Source organism: Lutra lutra, chromosome 10 (assembly GCF_902655055.1).
Source record: "Lutra lutra chromosome 10, mLutLut1.2, whole genome shotgun sequence".
In the NCBI taxonomy this organism is placed as follows: Eukaryota; Metazoa; Chordata; class Mammalia; order Carnivora; family Mustelidae; genus Lutra; species Lutra lutra.
The window spans coordinates 79764314-79782649 of NC_062287.1; the positions used below are offsets into that span (position 1 = coordinate 79764314).

Genomic DNA, 18336 nt, shown 5'->3' on the forward strand with positions numbered 1-18336 from the left:
GCTCTATAAGATTGTTGGAAAGTCAAATGTAATATGTATGTGTTCAAGGAAGAATAGAGTACAAAGAAGGGCTCTATTTAGTAAACAGCAATTTGAACATTTATGTATTAAGTTTCATTTATTTTGCCACTTCGAGAATTAAATGGTTAGATGTATCCAAAGACAATCAAATGATTGTTCTCATAACTTCCTAAATGAATTTCACCACTTGTTGTTGTTGTTGTTTTTTTTTTTTATACAAACTCTTAAAAATTATGAAAGCACAGGAAAAAAGATGGCAGGATAAGTCAAATAGGAAAAAATGCAGAAGTTCAACTTATATCACAAGAAAGTATTCAATTTTATATCTTACCATGATATGAATCTTGAATCATTATATTAAACATTTTTCTTGTGAGAAAAAAAAATGATGGAAGGTCAACTGGAAAACAAGCTATTTATTCCTCTGGACTATTTGACAAAATTCTCACTTTCCCTTACAAAATATGAACAAAGCTAACTCAATTAGTTCAGGTCTCTCGGTGGTACTTTTTTTTTTTTTTAAGATTTTTATTTATTTATTTGACAGACAGATCACAAGTAGGCAGAGAGGCAGGCGGAGAGAGAGAGGAGGAAGCAGGCTTTCCACTGAGCATAGAGCCCGATGCAGGACTCGATCCCAGGACCCCGGGATCATGACCTGAGCCAAAGGCAGAGGCTTTAACCCACTGAGCCACCCAGACGCCTCTAGGTGGTGCTTTTCAAAAGTACTTTCCTGAAACAGCCACCACAAGAATTAAAATTATTTGTTGACTTTTGCCGAGTATATACTTCTTAACTCGCCATTTTGATTTTGCAGGTATGAATGTAAGCAAGAGTGAGATAACAAAGGAAACTTCGTTGAAACCATCCAGGAGATCCCTGCCTTGCCTCGCCCAGAGCTACGCCTACTCAAAGAGTTTGAGCCAATCTACCTCACTCTTTCAGTCCACCGAGAGTGAGTCTCAGGCTCCCACTTCTGTAACCTTCATCTCCTCGGACAAAGCAGAGCCAGGTGAGCAGCTATTCCTGCTTTTTTGGTTCAACTTGCAAAAAATAAGTGTTTTCAAACCCTTCCTTCCTTCCTTCCTTCCTTCCTTCATCTATTTTATTAGTACTTACAGCACTCATTAGCAGGAAGGCTGGCATAGAAAGGAGAACATTTCACCAGTCAGACAGGAGACATTTGTTGGCTAGCTGTGTTTTCACATCTTTCTTGCCTTGAAAGAAGCCAGCCTTGTGGGAACCTGGAGCTTGTATTTCCTGTTTGCAGGAGAAGACAGACCAGCTACCTGAATTTCTGTCTCATCACTTCTGGAGAGAGCCTGTAACCAGTAACTGAAGAGAGTATTTCAGCAGTACTAAACTCAGTTTCTTAAAAAGAAACACCAAAGATTTTAAGTAATGTTGACAATAAAGCAGTGAAGATTTGACTGTAGAAAGATGTGGTTGGACAATTATTAGCAATCAAATGTTGGCACGAAAGCCTTAGAACGAAAGGGCTGGAATAAAGGGAAGTTCCAGCTGGATGCCACATTAAAGACACTTTGTGGCTGCCCTGGGCACTTTCTGCACACATCTGCCCATCTGAGACATCATTATGCTTTTAGACAATTCCTTTTCACAAAGCCAGGAGTCAAAATACAACCCAGCCCCCTGTTATTCAGTAGATGAGGTGTGTTTCTATTTCCCCATCCGTCTGTAAGTTGCTTTTTTTTTGTCTGAAGAGAATGCATTCCTTTATGATTCCTTGAGGTTGTTTCTTCCTCTGGTTAACATGAAAATACCAAGATTCTCTTTTCAGTAACACTGTGAAATCACTACTAATTATAAATAAGAGCTTACATCCATGTCCAATAAGAAAAGTGGCTAATTATTCAAGAGGATGAAGGTATTGAAATATAATAGAGATGTATCTTGCACTTATTGAGTGAAATTTTAAATAACTAATTTCAACTCATTAACGTAAAAAATTCCTTTATGCTTGGCCATCAGTCACAGTCATTTTTCTAAATGTTAATGTTTTTATTTCCAAAAACTATGAATGTCGATGTCTTTTTTTTTTTCCCCTCCAGTTAATGCTGAGGAGGATAAAAAAGACTCTGTGCTCAAATGCTCTTTTGCTGACCTCAGTGACTTTTGCTTAGGTAAGTAGGTTTCGAGTATTTCCTTATTCCTTTACCCCCTCTCCAAAGGTAAGCTGTCTTCTTCAAATCTAGAATATTATTTTTTAAGAAAATAATACCTGTTTGGTCTTTAATATTTGATGGATGAGGGATGCCTGGGTAGCTCAGTTGGTTAATATTTGATGGATGAGTATAATATTCTCAGGTTAAAAAATGATTAAGGTATTTCATGTACAGTTTGAAATTCAAGTGATACAAAATTTATAATGAACAACAATCTCATAACCAAAAACGTTTAACACTTTCTGCTGTTGAGCTTTTGGAAATATCTTTCAATTCCCTATGAATAAGCACATTAATTCTGCTATTTCTAGATTTATTAAATGTCAACAATGTCTGTTGACCCCCCTGTGGTGTTAGATGAAGATTTAGCTTATTTACATAACCCTTCAATTTTTCATAGTTACACTATCATTTAAATTTTTAAACCTCTCTGCTGATTAAATTTGTTGCTTCAAATAGCATATTTACACCTTTATATCATATTCTATCACATTTTAAGAGTATTTTTTACTCTCCACTTGCAAATGTAGTATTACTATGAAAATAATGCTTTTGGCAGTTACAGGATCACTTTCTTTTCTACAGTTAAAGTTGTTATGACCTCTCTGCTGCTCTTACATAGTCCTAGAGTCAAGATCAAATTGATTCCGCTTTCCAGCCCTCCGTCAATCACTCAAAATCATGCCACACTAAACTTACTTTCTTGTTTATACCACTAACTTTTGTTAGTTTTGTTTTCCTAGATTATCTCTATTTTTTTTTCCCTTGGGAGGAGAAAATATCTCACCTTCTGAATATTCCCATCTGTTCCAGATTCTAATTTTTATATACTTTAATTCATTCTTCTTCTTTGAGAAATTCTTGGTATTCACTGACTTTTCATTAGATATCTAGATACCTGGATTAATGCCAGTTTCTACTGTACCACATATTCCTCTTTCTTAGTTTTCAACCTCATTTTTTTTTTTTCGCCAGAGTGTATCCTTAAGAAACTACCTCTGAGGGGCACCTAGGTGGCTCAATGGGTTAAAGCCTCTGCCTTCAGCTCAGGTCATGATCCCAGGGTCCTGGGATGGAGCCCCGCATTGCATAGGGCTTTATTCTCAGCCAGAGAGGCTTTCTGCCTCTCTGCCTACTTGTGATCTGTCTGTCAAATAAATAAATAAAATCTTTTTAAAAAATAGAAAGTAAGAAAGAAACTACCTCTGAAGGCTCATGTGAGATGCAAACTTTCTAAGTTATTGTATGTCTGAGATGACTTCAGTTCATTCTTACATTTCATTGTATTTTATAAAGTCCTAAGTTGAAAATCATTTTCCTTGAAATCTGGAGACTGGATTCACTGTCACCTAGCATCCATTGTTACTGCTAAAAGCCCAATTGCTATCTGATTCTTGTTCTGTTGCCATTGATTTTTTTTCTTCTCTCTGTGAATTTTTATTATCTTTATTTTTTGTGTTACAGAATTATACAGCATTATGATTAGGTGTGTGTGCATGTGTGTGCATTTTCTTTTATTTCATGATTTTGGTTTCTGCCTCAGTTCTGGAAGATTTCCTGCACTTTTCTTCCAAATGACTTTTCATTTCTGTGTGTGTGTGTGTGTGTGTGTGTGTTGGGAGGAGGGTAAGATCATATATGTATATTTGCTTTCCAAGTCTTTTTTGTTTTCAGAATGTAACGTTTTCAGAGCATCTGTTGTATTTCATGAACATAACATCTCTAATCTCTCTAATTACACTTGTAATTTCTTGAGTTTTTCTTTCTTTCTTTTTTTTTTTTTTTTAAGTTTTAGTCTGTTGTTCTAGTGATCCATTTTTCTGCCTGCTTCCATTAGTCATTCTCTTTTAGGCTGTAGGATTTCCAACAATTTCTGGTGATCTTTGGTCATCTGCTTACATTTAAGAAAAAAACAACAGGAAGGCTGAGTCAGAGTTCTGGGTACTTGGAGAAGTCTCAGGGAAGGAAAGCTCTCACTACAGAGTGAATGGCTAAGGAGACATTATGTAGGTGATCTACCCAATCTCAGATTGAAGACTATACTCCAGAGTTCTGATTCTCACATTACTGCTTTTGCTCTTTGTATTTCTTTTGATAAAAAGTTTGTGCTTGCATATTTTATTGTCAGACCTTCAGTTTTCTTCAGGTTTTCACTTCTGAATCTCACTCATATCTTTGTCTACCTGCCATCTTTGAGTTTGGTCATCTCTAGGGTGATTCACTCTCTTCCTGCCTCTGCACAAAATCAAGGCTAAACTACATGATCAGGGCACCTGGGCGGCTCAGTGGGTTGGGCCTCTGCCTTTGGCTCAGGTCGTGATCTCGGGGTCCTGAGATCGAGTCCCGCATCAGGCTCTCTGCTCTGCAGGGAGCCTGCTTCCTCCTCTTTCTCTCTGCCTGCCTCTCTGCCTACTTGTGATTTCTCTCTGTCAAATAAATAAATAAAATCTTTAAAAAAAAAGATTAAACTACATGATCAGTTAACACTCTTACATCAGAATTTTGGCTTCTAGAAAACTACTGTAGGCCTGTATCTTTAGAAAGTATTTATTATCATGTTAAGTCTCCAGAGCAAGGGACAACAAATGTACTTGAAAGCTCATTCAGCCATCTTGAACTTTGTTTCTTTATTCTACCAACAAGTTGATGATACACAGCTCTTCAGTGTGATACTTTGTTGTATAAGCCTGTATAGCACTTTGTTGTATAAGCCTATACAACAGGATGAAACCTGTACTACATTTATTTTAGAGACCTGGCATAGAATTTTATATCTAAAAACCTATTCCAAAAAATAGTATCAGAAATGAAAAATAATTTTCCTCACAGCTGCCTTAACTTAGGAATAGAGGAAAATTCAACATTCTAGTAATTGTACTATAGTACATTTTGTGGCATATTTCTGGGTGGGGAAAAATAGCTTAAATATAAATGTAGACCTCCCCTCATTTTAGTTAAAAACGTATTGGAAAAGAGGTAGAAAGAAAGGAACAAACATGTTAGCTAAGAGTGTTGTATCTTCATGTGGTACAATTATTTGTGGTTTCTTCTTGTCTGTGTTTTCTTTTTTTTTTCCCCTCTAAACAATATATACAAATATCATATAATAAGAATATGTAAAGAATAAATTTACATCAGAATTTTATGTAAGTAAGGAAAATTGTTCATATTTCTGTCAAAATAGCATACATTCAATGGAGAGTTTTCAGAATTGAAACTTGAAAGTGGTTGATAGTCACCCAGTATTTGGAATAACAGTAATATTGAAAGATTCTATCCTGACCCTTGGTTTGTAGTCAGTATAATTTTTATTTATTTTTCCTATAAATGGAGTTAAGTTTACTCAACCTTCTCTCTTCCCTTTTGCTATTATCATGCAAGATTTACTTCATTTGAGTGAGATTTTCATTAAGATCTGTAGCTTGCCAGACTTGGTCATGAGCAATGCCTTTGAAATTTTTTTTTTTTTTTTTTTTTTGGTAATTCATAAACTGAATAGAAAGAAAAGAAAGCCAGAATTTATCAAAGAGTAATATCAATCTGTTACAACACTTATTTTACAAGCTGAGAGTGAATTTATTTATAACCTTCAGAGGGTTAGCGCTGAGTTTTCAGCAGTGAACATTTTGGTGGCCTGGCTGCACCGCCTGCATCAGTGGTTGTCACCTCTGGCTATGCATTCAAGTCACCTAGGAGCTTTTAAACCTCGGAGTCTCAGCTCCCAGGAATCAGTTTTACTTGGTCTGAGGAATGAATTCAGGATGCATACTTTTAACTGTATCCCAGGCAAATATTAAATGTAGCTAGAATTAAGAATTTCTAGCCTAGGGGCGCCTGGGTGGCTCAGAAGCTAAGTGTCTGCCTTCAGCTCAGGTCATGATCCCAGGGTCCTAGGATTGAGCCCCACATCGGGCTCCCTGCTCATTGTGGAGCCTGCTTCTTTCATTGCATGCTCTGCAAGTTGCTCCCCCTGTTTGTGCTCTGTCTCTGTCTCTCTTTCTCTGACAAATAAATAAATAAAATCTTAGGGGGAAAAAAAAAAAGAATTTCTAGCCTAAAACATGTATCTTGATTTCTCTCTGAGGACATTATTCAGATACTTTTTCATAATTTTTTAAACAATGAGCTGTGTTATTTATCATAGCACTCTGAATTACTGCAAATTAGTCATGTTTCTTACAATACTCACTTTTGTGTGTGTGACATAAAGACAGTGCTGGCTTATTAAGTTTCCTAATTAAAAGAAGACAGCCACCAGCAGTTTCATTTCATATAGAACATTAGTATTAAAGAGAGCATTTCATTAGAACAAATACACTCAATCAGAGTACAAAGGTCTTTCCCATGGTAATTAATTCTGAAAGAGGTTACTATTGTTATTTTTCTGATAAGACAAAAATAAGAACAAAAACCTTGTCCAAAATATCCATACGGTTGATGTAGTTTACATAGCCCTTTTCATAATAATTTTCCCAAACTAGTACTAGTTAATAACCTAACAATAACTCTAGCCATGCAAGCCTTTCCATTCAATTTTATGCATCTTATTTTTGATAGTGAAATAATCATGATAGTGTCATTACAAATGTTAACATTTTCTCTAAATGCTTAATGTAATTGGATATGCTAACTCCATGAATGTTTCTCTCCTTATTCTAGTGTGTCCCAATCATCTGACACACTTGACCTGTGTTCCTGTCTCTTCAGGCATTGTACCTCACAGTTAATACTTTAGCACACCCAGCATCGATCTACCATTCATTCAACTTAGGGAATTGTCACAGCTTCTGAAGGGGTAAATATGCACACACGAGGTATTTCCCTTTACAGTGAATGTGAGAATGCAGCTCTCGCTGACGGTACCATCACCAAGCATTCCAAGAATCCATCCTGGTGTAACATCTGGCTGGAAAGTACTCCTTCTGAAACAGCCGCATATCTAAAATGTATATGATTTTATCCCTTTTGAGAAGACATCAAGCAAAATGATGTCAAATATACCAAGAGTGTAATTAAATGAAGCATGAGTGTTTTAGCAATACATCCTTCCTTTTAAAGTCAATGAAGTTACATTTTCTAATTTTGCTTTTAGAGTGCAGACTGCCAGCTTCTAGCATTGGTTTGGTTAACAACCCAGTGTTGATTGTTGGTACTTGTTTTTAAGTACCAACAGGCCCTAATACAATTTTTGGAACCTGATGGATACATCTAATTAATGGCTTTTTTTTTTCTTTCCAAGAGAAAGGGAGAGCACATGCACATGAGTGTGGGGGGAGGGGTAGAAAGAGAGGGAGAGAGAGAGTTTTAAGCACATTCCACACACAGTACTGAGTCCAATGTGGGGCTTGGTCACAACGACCCTGAAATCATGGGTCCTGATCCATGATTTGGATCCTGATCCATCCACCCTGATCCAAAATCAAGCATCAGACACTCAACCACCTGGGCCACCCAGGATCCCCCCGTACTTTTTTTCCACAGTGTACTACTTTGAACTGCCCCATGAGACTATCAGTGCTGTGGCACAGTTAACTGCATGTAGTCAGTGTTTCATTGAGGATAAGTATACCTCACAATGATAGCTATGGAGGAAGGAACATTTGTGGTCCTGTTGATTCAGAGCTGGACATTTCCATTAAGACTGCCTAACAGGATATAACTGTAATATATTATGGATGAAATGTTGTTTTCCCAGCCAGACATTGGTCAAATTCCCATTCTTATATCTATGAGCTGTGTGACTGTGGCATATTATTTACCACTCTGAACCTCAGTAATCTTATAAATTGGAATTAATGATCCATACTTTGCAAGACTATTGAGTTAAATGAAGAGCCATAACTCCATCACTCTCCTAGCACATCATAGAGATTCAACAAATATCTGCTCATCGCTTTATTCACTCACTCATTAAGCTTATCTTTTACCCCAAATTTTGCTAGGCTCAGAGATATCTTCACTAACCATTATCACCAAAATGTGATTTTTATGGCAGAGTGGAATAACAATAATTTACTGAACACTTATTACACAACTCTGTATCTGCCTTACCTCACTTAATTCCCTTAACAATTCTTTGGATTAGGTACTCTTATTAGCCTCTTTTTATACCTGAGGAACCTGATTGGCCAAGAGATAAAATAACTTGCCAAATGCCGTACATCTCCCCAAGGGAGAGTTGAGATTTTTAACCCAGGAAGTCTTCATCTTTCATCTTCTCCCTTAATCATCATAGTAGGAATCACAGTCTATGGAGATGAAAGGTGGTTAGTGATGTCCGTAGAATACCAGCTCTGCAATGCTAATAAGTATGAGGCTGCGAGCAGTAAAAGATGGGGTTAACATTGCATGATATAGTATATTTGGGAGATGACTGATTGAAGAAGGCTAATCAGGTTGGGAGTTTAGCATTCTGTTCTTCCATTTTCTTCCGTCATTCCTTATATTGCTGTCTGTGAGCCTTTAAGTCTTCTTTTCTTTTCTTTTTTTAAGATTTATTTATTTTAGAGAGAGGTCGGGGGGAATAGCAGGAGAGGGAGAAATCCTCAAGCAGACTGCCCGCTGAGTGGGGAGCCCAACATGGGGCTGGTTCCTGTAATCTTCAGATCATGACCTGAGCTAAAATCAAGAGTCAGACACTCAACTGACTGAGCCACCCAGGTGCTCTGAATTCTACTTTTCATTGAACAGCTCACAGAGCCAAAACACCATTCTGCCTTGTGCCCTCAGCCACACAGACAGACAGTCTCTCTCTCTCTCTCTGTCTCTCTCACACACACACACATACACACACACTGTTATTCTGGAAAGTGCCAATCCATGTAATGGATTTGAAATCCTGATGTGACGATACTCTTGTCTATCAGTCCTGGACGCCCTGCTATAATCATCCATCCTTTCTCTTGCTAGTATTCTATAAAATGACAAGGACAGAGACATCCATATTAACAAGTGACTGATGGTTGAGTCTGCTCACACTCATGCTGCAGTAAAAACAGATAACTTTGAAGTAAAATAATCAGGGCTTACTAAAACCAACATAATTTGAGTCCAACCAACTAAAATATACATCTCTCTAATCTTGTGAAATCATTTCCTTAATGCTATGAAGCGACTCCCTTAGGAAGTGATTTATATTAGAGTGGTAAGATAATTTGCTTTCTGTGAGCTTAATCATTCAGCTTGCTGCAGTGTTCATTTTATTTCTTAAAACAATTACGGTCAAATGAGTACACGGTGATTTTGATTTCATTCTATGATACTTGATAATCTCCAATAATTTTTCATAGCTTTTTCAAATAGCATTTCATATTAAGATGGCATTAAAAAAACTTCATAGTAATATTACCAGCCTATTTCAGAATCACAAAAATAAGGGAATTACACTGAAAGAACAGATTGTTTTCCAGGAGCGACAGCCTCACAGTCACTGTACATCTTTTTAGTTGTTAGTTAAACCCATTATGTAAGTCCTCTGGGCTCAATTTTCCAATTATTTTCGGAACCTGACACTGTTGAGCAGTTGCTGCCACAAGCTTTGTCCAATGTTTCAGTCTCTGGGTAGATCAGCATCATGACTTCCTTCCTCGTTGTCTCTGCTCTGATGCTTGCCTCCTTATGGCCTGTTTTCCATACAGCGGCTACATGAAGCTTTCATAAGAGGAGAATGAAATATCATCATTTCTCTACTCAGTCCCCTCCCAGTTTTCCACTTCATGTAAAAAGTAAACTCTTTACTGGAGCCTTCAGAGGCCTTATGAGGTCTGGGCCTGCTCCAGCTCTAGACCATTTGCTAATGCTTCCTTTGACTTACAGAGCTGCAGCCATGCCAGTCCTCTTTTGTTCTTTGTTCATGATAAATTTGCTCTTATCCCAAGACCCGCCACTGAGAGAAACCAGAGTCATACAAGCTTCACTTTGTGTCTCCTAATCTTGACTTAAGAGGTATTACTGGAAATTATAAGATTTATTTTTTTTCCCTCTTTCCATTTCCAGAGGACAGAGATTTAGTCTTGTTGGTGCATACTGGCCAGAATCAAGAATAGTACTCAGCATGTAGTAGGTGTGTAGAGAGTATTTTTAGGGTCACTGAAAGGAGAGATGAATGGATGAAATGATACTGACAGACATATCTTTGGAGAATCTACTCTCCATTACTCCTTTGCTTTCCATGATGTCATTTATTAATGTGATTTTCCCCACCAGTTAGGAATCAGTGTTCTGTTATTTTTCTTAGTGAAGACCTAATCTAATTGTGTTACACTTTTTCATGTAAGCCATATTGACAAACCTTTTGTAGAGCATTTAAAGACTTAATAGCTATGACTCTTCTTAAGTAGCAGGAGAATCCCTTTATAACAATATTCGTACGGGAAGTCCTCCGGAATATCCATTTAGATGCTTCCTACTTCCTATTATTATTATTGCACTTTGGTTATAATACTGTTATACTCAGTTCACTAGATGATAATAATGGCTATTTATATCTTTTTCATATTACCTAATATATACTGTCTACTTGATGATGGATGGATGATTGACGATTGGGTGAATGTATGAAACAATAGATGTGGATAGAATAAACACTGGCATGCTGACACAGTGGAAAGCATTTATCTTCAAGATCTGCTTAGTCATGGGGTTGACTGAATACAGCTCTGGCCATACCCTCAGTGTGACTGGCTAGCGTCAGGACTTTTGAACAATGCGAGTGTTGGGAGAAATAGGCAGTATAGGAACTGCGAAGAATGATTAAGTCTGGATCTTCATTATCACCACATTCTAACCACTGAGTAAACCGTATATGGACCATTAGATTTGTTCTTCATAGGAAACTTTGGTGGAATAATAATTTTAAAATAATGGAATTTATTAGCAGTCAGATCAGGTACTAACTCCATCAGTCAGTAGAAAGGTACACCATCTGTGCCTCACGTTCCTGATTTATGAAATGGAGATATCAATATTATGGTTTGATTCTTTATAATATAAATGAGGATTGTTTGAATTAAGAGCTTTTGTGAGATGCAAATAAGACAATGTATGTTGGAAATATTCATATATTAATTCACATTAATTAATACAAAAAAATTAATTTGGGTTTGCTGAAATCATCATTAGTTCTCTTTTCACTATATCAGGCTCCCTGCTTCAACATATTAAATGATTTTTTTCAGCTTTGAGAATCTTGGGTTTTTTTAATATAACAACTTTATTGAGATATAATTCACATACCATACAATTCACCAATTTTAAATGTACAGCTCAGTGGTTTTTAGTGTATGTAAATTATAAAGAATAAAAATAACCTTAAGCCATTACTATTATTATTTAGTCATCAGCCCCAACTACTTTGGCAATCCTGGAACACAATATCATTAGCAATGTATGGGATGGTCACACTGTTGGAAGTCAGTAGAGGCCAACTAATAAGATCACTCACACATATTTAAAATTGCCTTAACAGTTACCTCATCAATTTCCAGATGCTCCAGCATTTATATTAAAATGTAGCAAAGTAATGAAATGGCATTAAAATAAAGAAGAATTGAGCTGGAATAATTTGTCTATGAAAATTCCATTCTGAGAGCTGCTCTGAGGTTTATGTTACAATCATAGGAGCCTGCTACCTTGATTGGTCCCCTTGAGTTTTGAACTGATACTGGTTTGCAAACAAAATTTGCAAGAGTTAATGGATTCCCACTCATCTCAACAAGTTTTCATCATAAATTATATTACTGATGCTTGGAAGAGGGTGTAAATTAAATTTTTAAATTGTTTATTGGCATACTCTCGTTAATTACATTATTTCCTATCTACCTAAGCTTTGAAGTGGAAGATATGACCTAGTTGTAGGTACAAATTATATGATTAGTTTTGTAGATTCCTAATTACTAGAATTGTGAATTTAAAGAAAGATTAAAGAAAAAAATGTATATTTCTTCAATACCTTATATGTACAAATCACATAGATTATTTCATTTAATCCTTGAAACAGATTTTATTATTCCAGATTTTCATATCCACAGCCAGAGTGGCCCCTTTAAAACTTAAATTAAATTACATGAAACTTCTACTCAAAACACTTCAGTATTTTTGTAGGTCCAAATAAAAGTCATAATCTGCATTATGGCACACTGTGTAAGCATCATCTGGCCCCTTACGACCACTTCTTGTCCCTCCCCTCTAACCCTACCCTCACCCTCCAATCCAGCAGCACTTGTTCCTTGATGTTAAGTATGCTCTCACCACAGAGCCTTTGCACTTGTTCCCTTCTATGCCAGTAAATAAATGAAGATAAATAAAGATAACATCTTACATGTTAGAAACGGGTATGTGCTAAAGAGTAAAGCAAAGCAGAAAAATGATATTTTATGCTCACTCAGCAGAATTTAATTAAGGATCAGACATAAGGTAAAAGAGAAAATGAGGAGTCAGGATGTTGGCCTCTTAGCTGGAAGAATGGAGTTGCTATTTATTAAAGTGGTAATTGTTTCTGTATTTTATTATCCATTGGCTTGGGGAAACATTCTTGTGAATACAGATTTTTTTTTTCTTTTTGATGACTTTCGGATCCCTCTCCAGTTGTGCCCGTAACACATACTGACACACTTTGTTCCAAAAATTTTACTAATTTATATTGGTACAGAAAGCAAATGACTATTATCAGTTTCCCTAGTGTCCTATCAGCAATGGATATTTTTAATTAAAAATGAAAGATGCAAAAAACTATGTACTAGCATAAAATAGTACTTTTTTAATTTTAAATTCTTGGGCATGGAGGCCATTAAACCACATAAAAATAAGTAAGTTTTTACTAAATTTATCTCATCTTTATTTCTTTTTTGTTGACAATTTATATCCTTATCTATTAGGATACTAATATTTGTCTCCATCATCATTAACTGAAGGAGGCTAGAAAGCTATATTTATAATTAGAGATTACCCTTTTTTTATTCAACAAATATGTTACAATTTTTATGTAACCCAGATTTTTTTTTTTAACTTGTGAATATTTTATGTCTTCAAAGTTTCCTAAATCATCGTCTTTCCAATACTACAAGAGGCAGTATTACATAGTGGCTAGGAATGTAAGATTTAGGGCCAGATTTCCTAGGCTCTTCTTCTGCCACATACCAAATGTGAGACCCTAGGTAACTGCCTACATTTCCTCACTGGTACCAAAAGCTAGTAACAATACTTGTAAAGGATTTAGTCAAATGATATGTGGAAATAATATGGCACCCTTCCCAGCACTTAGACCAGAAACATTGAAATTATTATTGATTTTTCTCTTTTAGATGCCATAGCAAATAGAATTCTGTTAGTTTTCCTTTAAAAAAAAAAATCCTCAGTTTGACCATTTCTTAGTCTTAATACCACCCTGACCCAAAGCACATCCTCTCTACCTGATTATTGCAATAAATCTTACCTGGCTTCTTTGCCTCTGGCCTTGGCCCCTTCAGCCTATTTTCATGTCGGCTGACAGAGTGACTTTGTTAAAATCTGCTCAAATTTACTCTGCTCAGATTCATCCAATGGCATTCTTTAACTCAGAATGAAAACCAAAATCATTCTGATGGTCCCAAGCCCTCCCTCATATGTTCTTACTTGCTCCATTACCACTTTAACTTGATACCTTGTCACCTTCACTTTTGTTCATTCCTTACCTGTCACACTAATCTGTTTGTCTGTGAACAGATAAGAAAGGCATGCTCCCACCTCAGGGCCTTTGCACTTGCTGTACCCTTTGCCGGTGATGCTCTCCTACAGAGGTTCACTTAACATTTTGACATCTTTGCTCCAGGTTACCTCAGGAAGGCCATCCTTAGCCACCTCATTTAAAATTGCAAATTGCTGTCCTCCCTGTTATCTCCTTGCCCTCTTTTTTTTTTAATTGACCATATCATCATTTAATAGATAGGGGTTATATTTGTTCTTTTCTTAACTTTATTACTTTCAACTTCATGAGGGTAAGGATTTTTGTTCATTGTGATTCCTACTCCCTTCAAAGTAGAATAGTCTCTGGTACACTGTGGATCTAGCTCAATATATCGATTTAATGAATGAAGAATACCTAATACATCTAGCAATTAAATAATTAGCAATCCATGTGAAAAAGAAAACAAATCATTAGTTACAGGAATATTGTGTATAAAGTTAGTGTGAGAAAAAATCCAGTATTTAACAAAAGAATACAAACTAAGTTAAGACATTTTTATATTCAAGAATAGTGTATGTTAACTCAGTAAGAGTAGAGGTTTCTTGTTTCTAACATAGGAACACCATAGGGACATTTTGTAAAAGACAAGATAGGAAAGGAAAATTTACATTACAATGACAGGAGTTTGCAATCTTGCTAATAGTAAAAGGAAAAAAGAGAACTATTATTATATATGGAAGAATCCTTCCCTATACTTTCAAGAAAAACAAGAAGAAAGGGAAACATACTTACATTCCTAACAATAAAAGGAAATTTAAAAAATTATGTCACTATGATCCAGATTTTTTGAAATAAAAGTCCATCTTTTTTCTTTTCCTTTTTAAGTTAACTCCTATGATTTACTAATGACCAAGTTGTTATAGATTCTGTAGTAAATTGAACACACATGAAAAAGAGATTGAACATAGTCCTGGAATAATTTTGTCTAAATTCAGAAAAGTAAAAAGAATCACAAAAAGAAAGGAAGGAAGGAAAGAAAGAAGAGAAAGAGAAAGAAAAGGAGGGGAAAACCAAATGTGATGGAATTCAGGAGAGAAAATGGTCCATTTTATTTGGAGCTTTGGGGCAGGAAGGAGGAGAGGATCTGAGAAGCTTTCATGAAGTTGGTAGCATTTGGCAAGACTTTCAAAACTGAGCTTTCTTCCAACAAGATGATGATGTAAGGATGTTCCTGTTCCAGGAATATTTGTATTATAGGAATTAAAGAAAAAGAAGAGAAAACTAAATTGAATTAAAATTAAGCAAAACAAAATATAAAAATTTCTGCCCAGAAAATGTAACTGTGAATGGAATAAGGTTTAAATGAGTGGAAAACTTCTATACATTGTATTTCTTGTATTCCGTGGTAAATGAGATGTATTAACATAGATTGCATTATCTCTTGTAAACATTAAGTAAGTAATCACACAGTTGTTAGAGCATAGAGGAAGACCCTTTGAGACCGTCTTCAAAAACCTCTTTACAGATGAGAAGAGAGACTGCCAGGGAGAGAACTGGGCAAATTTAGGCTGAACCGCAGTACTGTGACCTGCAGGGTGGTTTGTGCTCCCAGCTTTCGCTGCCCATTTACCTACTGCCATTTAATCACAAAGGTCTCTTCCTGTGTCTCCAATATCAAAAGAAAGAAAAGGATGGGGAGAGAGAGAGAAGGAGGGAAAGATAAGGAGACAAGGAGAAAGGTAAGGAAAGAGACAGAAGATAAAAGGAAAAAACCTACTGGCCTCAAAAAAGAGCGAAACTCTTGTGCCTTACAAACCAGCAAGCTGAACATGATGGGGTTTAGGTAACTGATCCAAAAAATTAACTCCAAAATTTCCGGGTTTTTTTCACTCATCTGACACCCATTCAGAACAAGTCCAGGTTTTACACTTTTTTTCCTTCCGTCTATACCATTCTTCCCCCAGTTACCTGTGTGACTTACTGCTTCATTTTCCTGCATCTTTGCTCAAATGTTACTAAGATTCTCTGTACTAAAAGAGCACCCTCGTTCACACCTGTGACACCTCTGTCCTTCTTTTCTGCCCTCTACTTTCTAGTGCACTGACCACAAAACATACTATTTCCTTAATTTGTGTCATTTATTGTTTTTCTCCTTGGACTGAACGTTCTCTGAAGGCAGGATTCTGTTCGCTGTTACATTTCCAACTCTTAAAACTATGTCTGGCATATCATGGGTGTTTAATAAATAATTGTTAAATGAATAAAATGCAATCTTCTTAAATCTAGGGAAAACATAATAGTATATTTACAAATGTCAGCTTTGGAGTCAGATCTGGATGTGTTTGAGTTCTAGATGCACTCTTTACTAAATTAGTGACTTTGGCATGATACTTAATCTCCATCTGCTTTAATTTATTTACTGTTTAATGTAGGTAAAAACCATACCCACATTTGTACAGATGTTATGGGGAATAAAGGAAATAATACCTGTAAAGTTTCTGGCTCTTAGAATATACTCAACAACTGTTAACCATCAATCAGTGTTAGCTATTTTTAGTAGTTCTGGTTTTAATCCTAAGTGCTTAGAGCATTTAAACATAATTGGCAATTAATAACATACTACGACATAATATTACCTGTCCAGTCTTAATTCATATCACTACTCAGATTCTGATAGTCTAGCTGTACATGGCATAATATATGCTATAGCAGATTTTAAGATTCCTAATAAAAGACATTAGTGCATATATTATAAACAATTTTCTATTCTAATACTACATCAAATGATTGAAGTCTTTAAAGCATTATACATAGTTGTCTATGTCAGAATTTATGTTTGATAGGTGTTAACAGATGGAATAAAATAGCTCTCCAAAACATTTTCATTTATTTGAAAAGGCTAAATATATTCGATTTTGTCTGTGTTTGAACTCGAAGAGGTACTTCTATCACACGGAATACAAATTGCGTGAAGCATGTCAGCAATCTTTGGTTGGACTGACAGACCCATAGAGGTTTCTTGTTTTATACTATTGCATTGATTATAGCTTGTTTATTGTTCATATATATTCTTACAAGGGCCTACCCTTTTTATAATTCTAGTGGTAATTAGTTTTCAGTATTCTCTTCTTATTTGCAGCTGTAGTTTCATTTCAATCTTATATTTTTAAAAAGTTTTTTCTTGTAACGTTTTTGAGAATTGCTTCTATGATTCCTCAGACTTCTGTCACATTTCAGTTAAATTCACATTTAGAAAACTTTCCAACTTTTAAGAAAACAAATTCTCAAAATACATACAGTTTTTAATTAAGCAAATAAATGCTTGGGAATCTATTGAGTTTTTAGAAATACCTTTATCTGGGGCACCTGGGTGGTTCAGTAGGGTGGGCTTGTCTGCCTTTGGCTCAAGTCATGATCTCAGGGTCCTGGAATAGGGCTCCAGGTAGGGCTCCGTGCTAGGCAGGGAGCCTGCTTCTCCTTTTCCCTCTGCAGATCCCCCTGTTTGTGCTCTCTCACTCACTCACTCCTCCTCTCGCTCTGAAATAAGCAAATACAATCTTTAAAAAAATATCTTTATCTTCATGTTCAAAAGAGATGATAAGTTTGCATGGTTCTAATTTTATTTTCAAAAAGTTTAAGTCCACTAAACAGCAGAGATGCATTTATTTTTTATGAAAGTTACTGTAGTTTCATTATTAATCCACTACAGGGAAGCTTTCATGTTACTCTACTGCCCTTTTTTTCTTTTATTTATTTATTTTTTTGCTTACTTTTTGGATAGATGGGTCATAAGAAAGTTATACTTGCTAAACCTTGGAAAAGCTTGAATAAAAGAGAGATTAGTACATTTAAAGAGAGAGAAAAAGAAGAAGGATAAAAGTGGATATAATTTTCTCTTTCTCTTTTCTAGCTCTAGGGAAAGATAAGGATTACATGGATGAATCAGAACATGCTAATTATGACCGATCTCGGCTAATCAAAGACTCTGTTCCCAAAGATAACTCTGAATCCAAGGCAAAATTGTCTAAGGTAATACAAACTAAACTATCAATAAGTCACTTGAAAGTAACATTTCTAAAACCTTTCAATTCTTTTCAATATTAATATATATTGTGCTGGAGAGAAGAGGGCACACAGGTTAATATGTATTTTTAAGGACTTAAAGGTGGAAAGTTGTATGTAGACATCATATTGCTTTATGTTATCAACTTTTTTTTAAATTCTGAAACATAAAATTAACCTTTAGAGGGTTATTAACTTATTTTTTCATACTTTTTGAAAGACAGCTTGATTTCACGAGAGCATGGAAAGGACCCAGATTTGAATTCTAGTTCCATGCCTTACTATTTGTGATCATTTGAGCAGGTTAATTAAAGTTGCTGAGCATTGTTTTTCTCATCTGTAAAGTTGTATTATGTTGTCTGCTTGACAGAATTCTTTGATGAGTGCCTGAGAAAACCGTGTGAA

At 35.7% G+C, this 18336-nt stretch overlaps 1 protein-coding gene across 2 annotated transcripts in view; it reads left to right on the forward strand.

The window, feature by feature from the left end:
- Positions 1–18336, forward strand: part of ANO3 (anoctamin 3) — a 419176-nt gene that overhangs the window by 235138 nt on the left and 165702 nt on the right. For both annotated transcript variants that reach the window (XM_047690759.1, XM_047690760.1), the window contains 3 exons: positions 839–1033; positions 2094–2165; positions 17780–17898. In XM_047690759.1, the coding sequence (XP_047546715.1) occupies positions 839–1033; positions 2094–2165; positions 17780–17898 (386 nt within the window). The remainder of the gene's footprint in view (positions 1–838; positions 1034–2093; positions 2166–17779; positions 17899–18336) is intronic.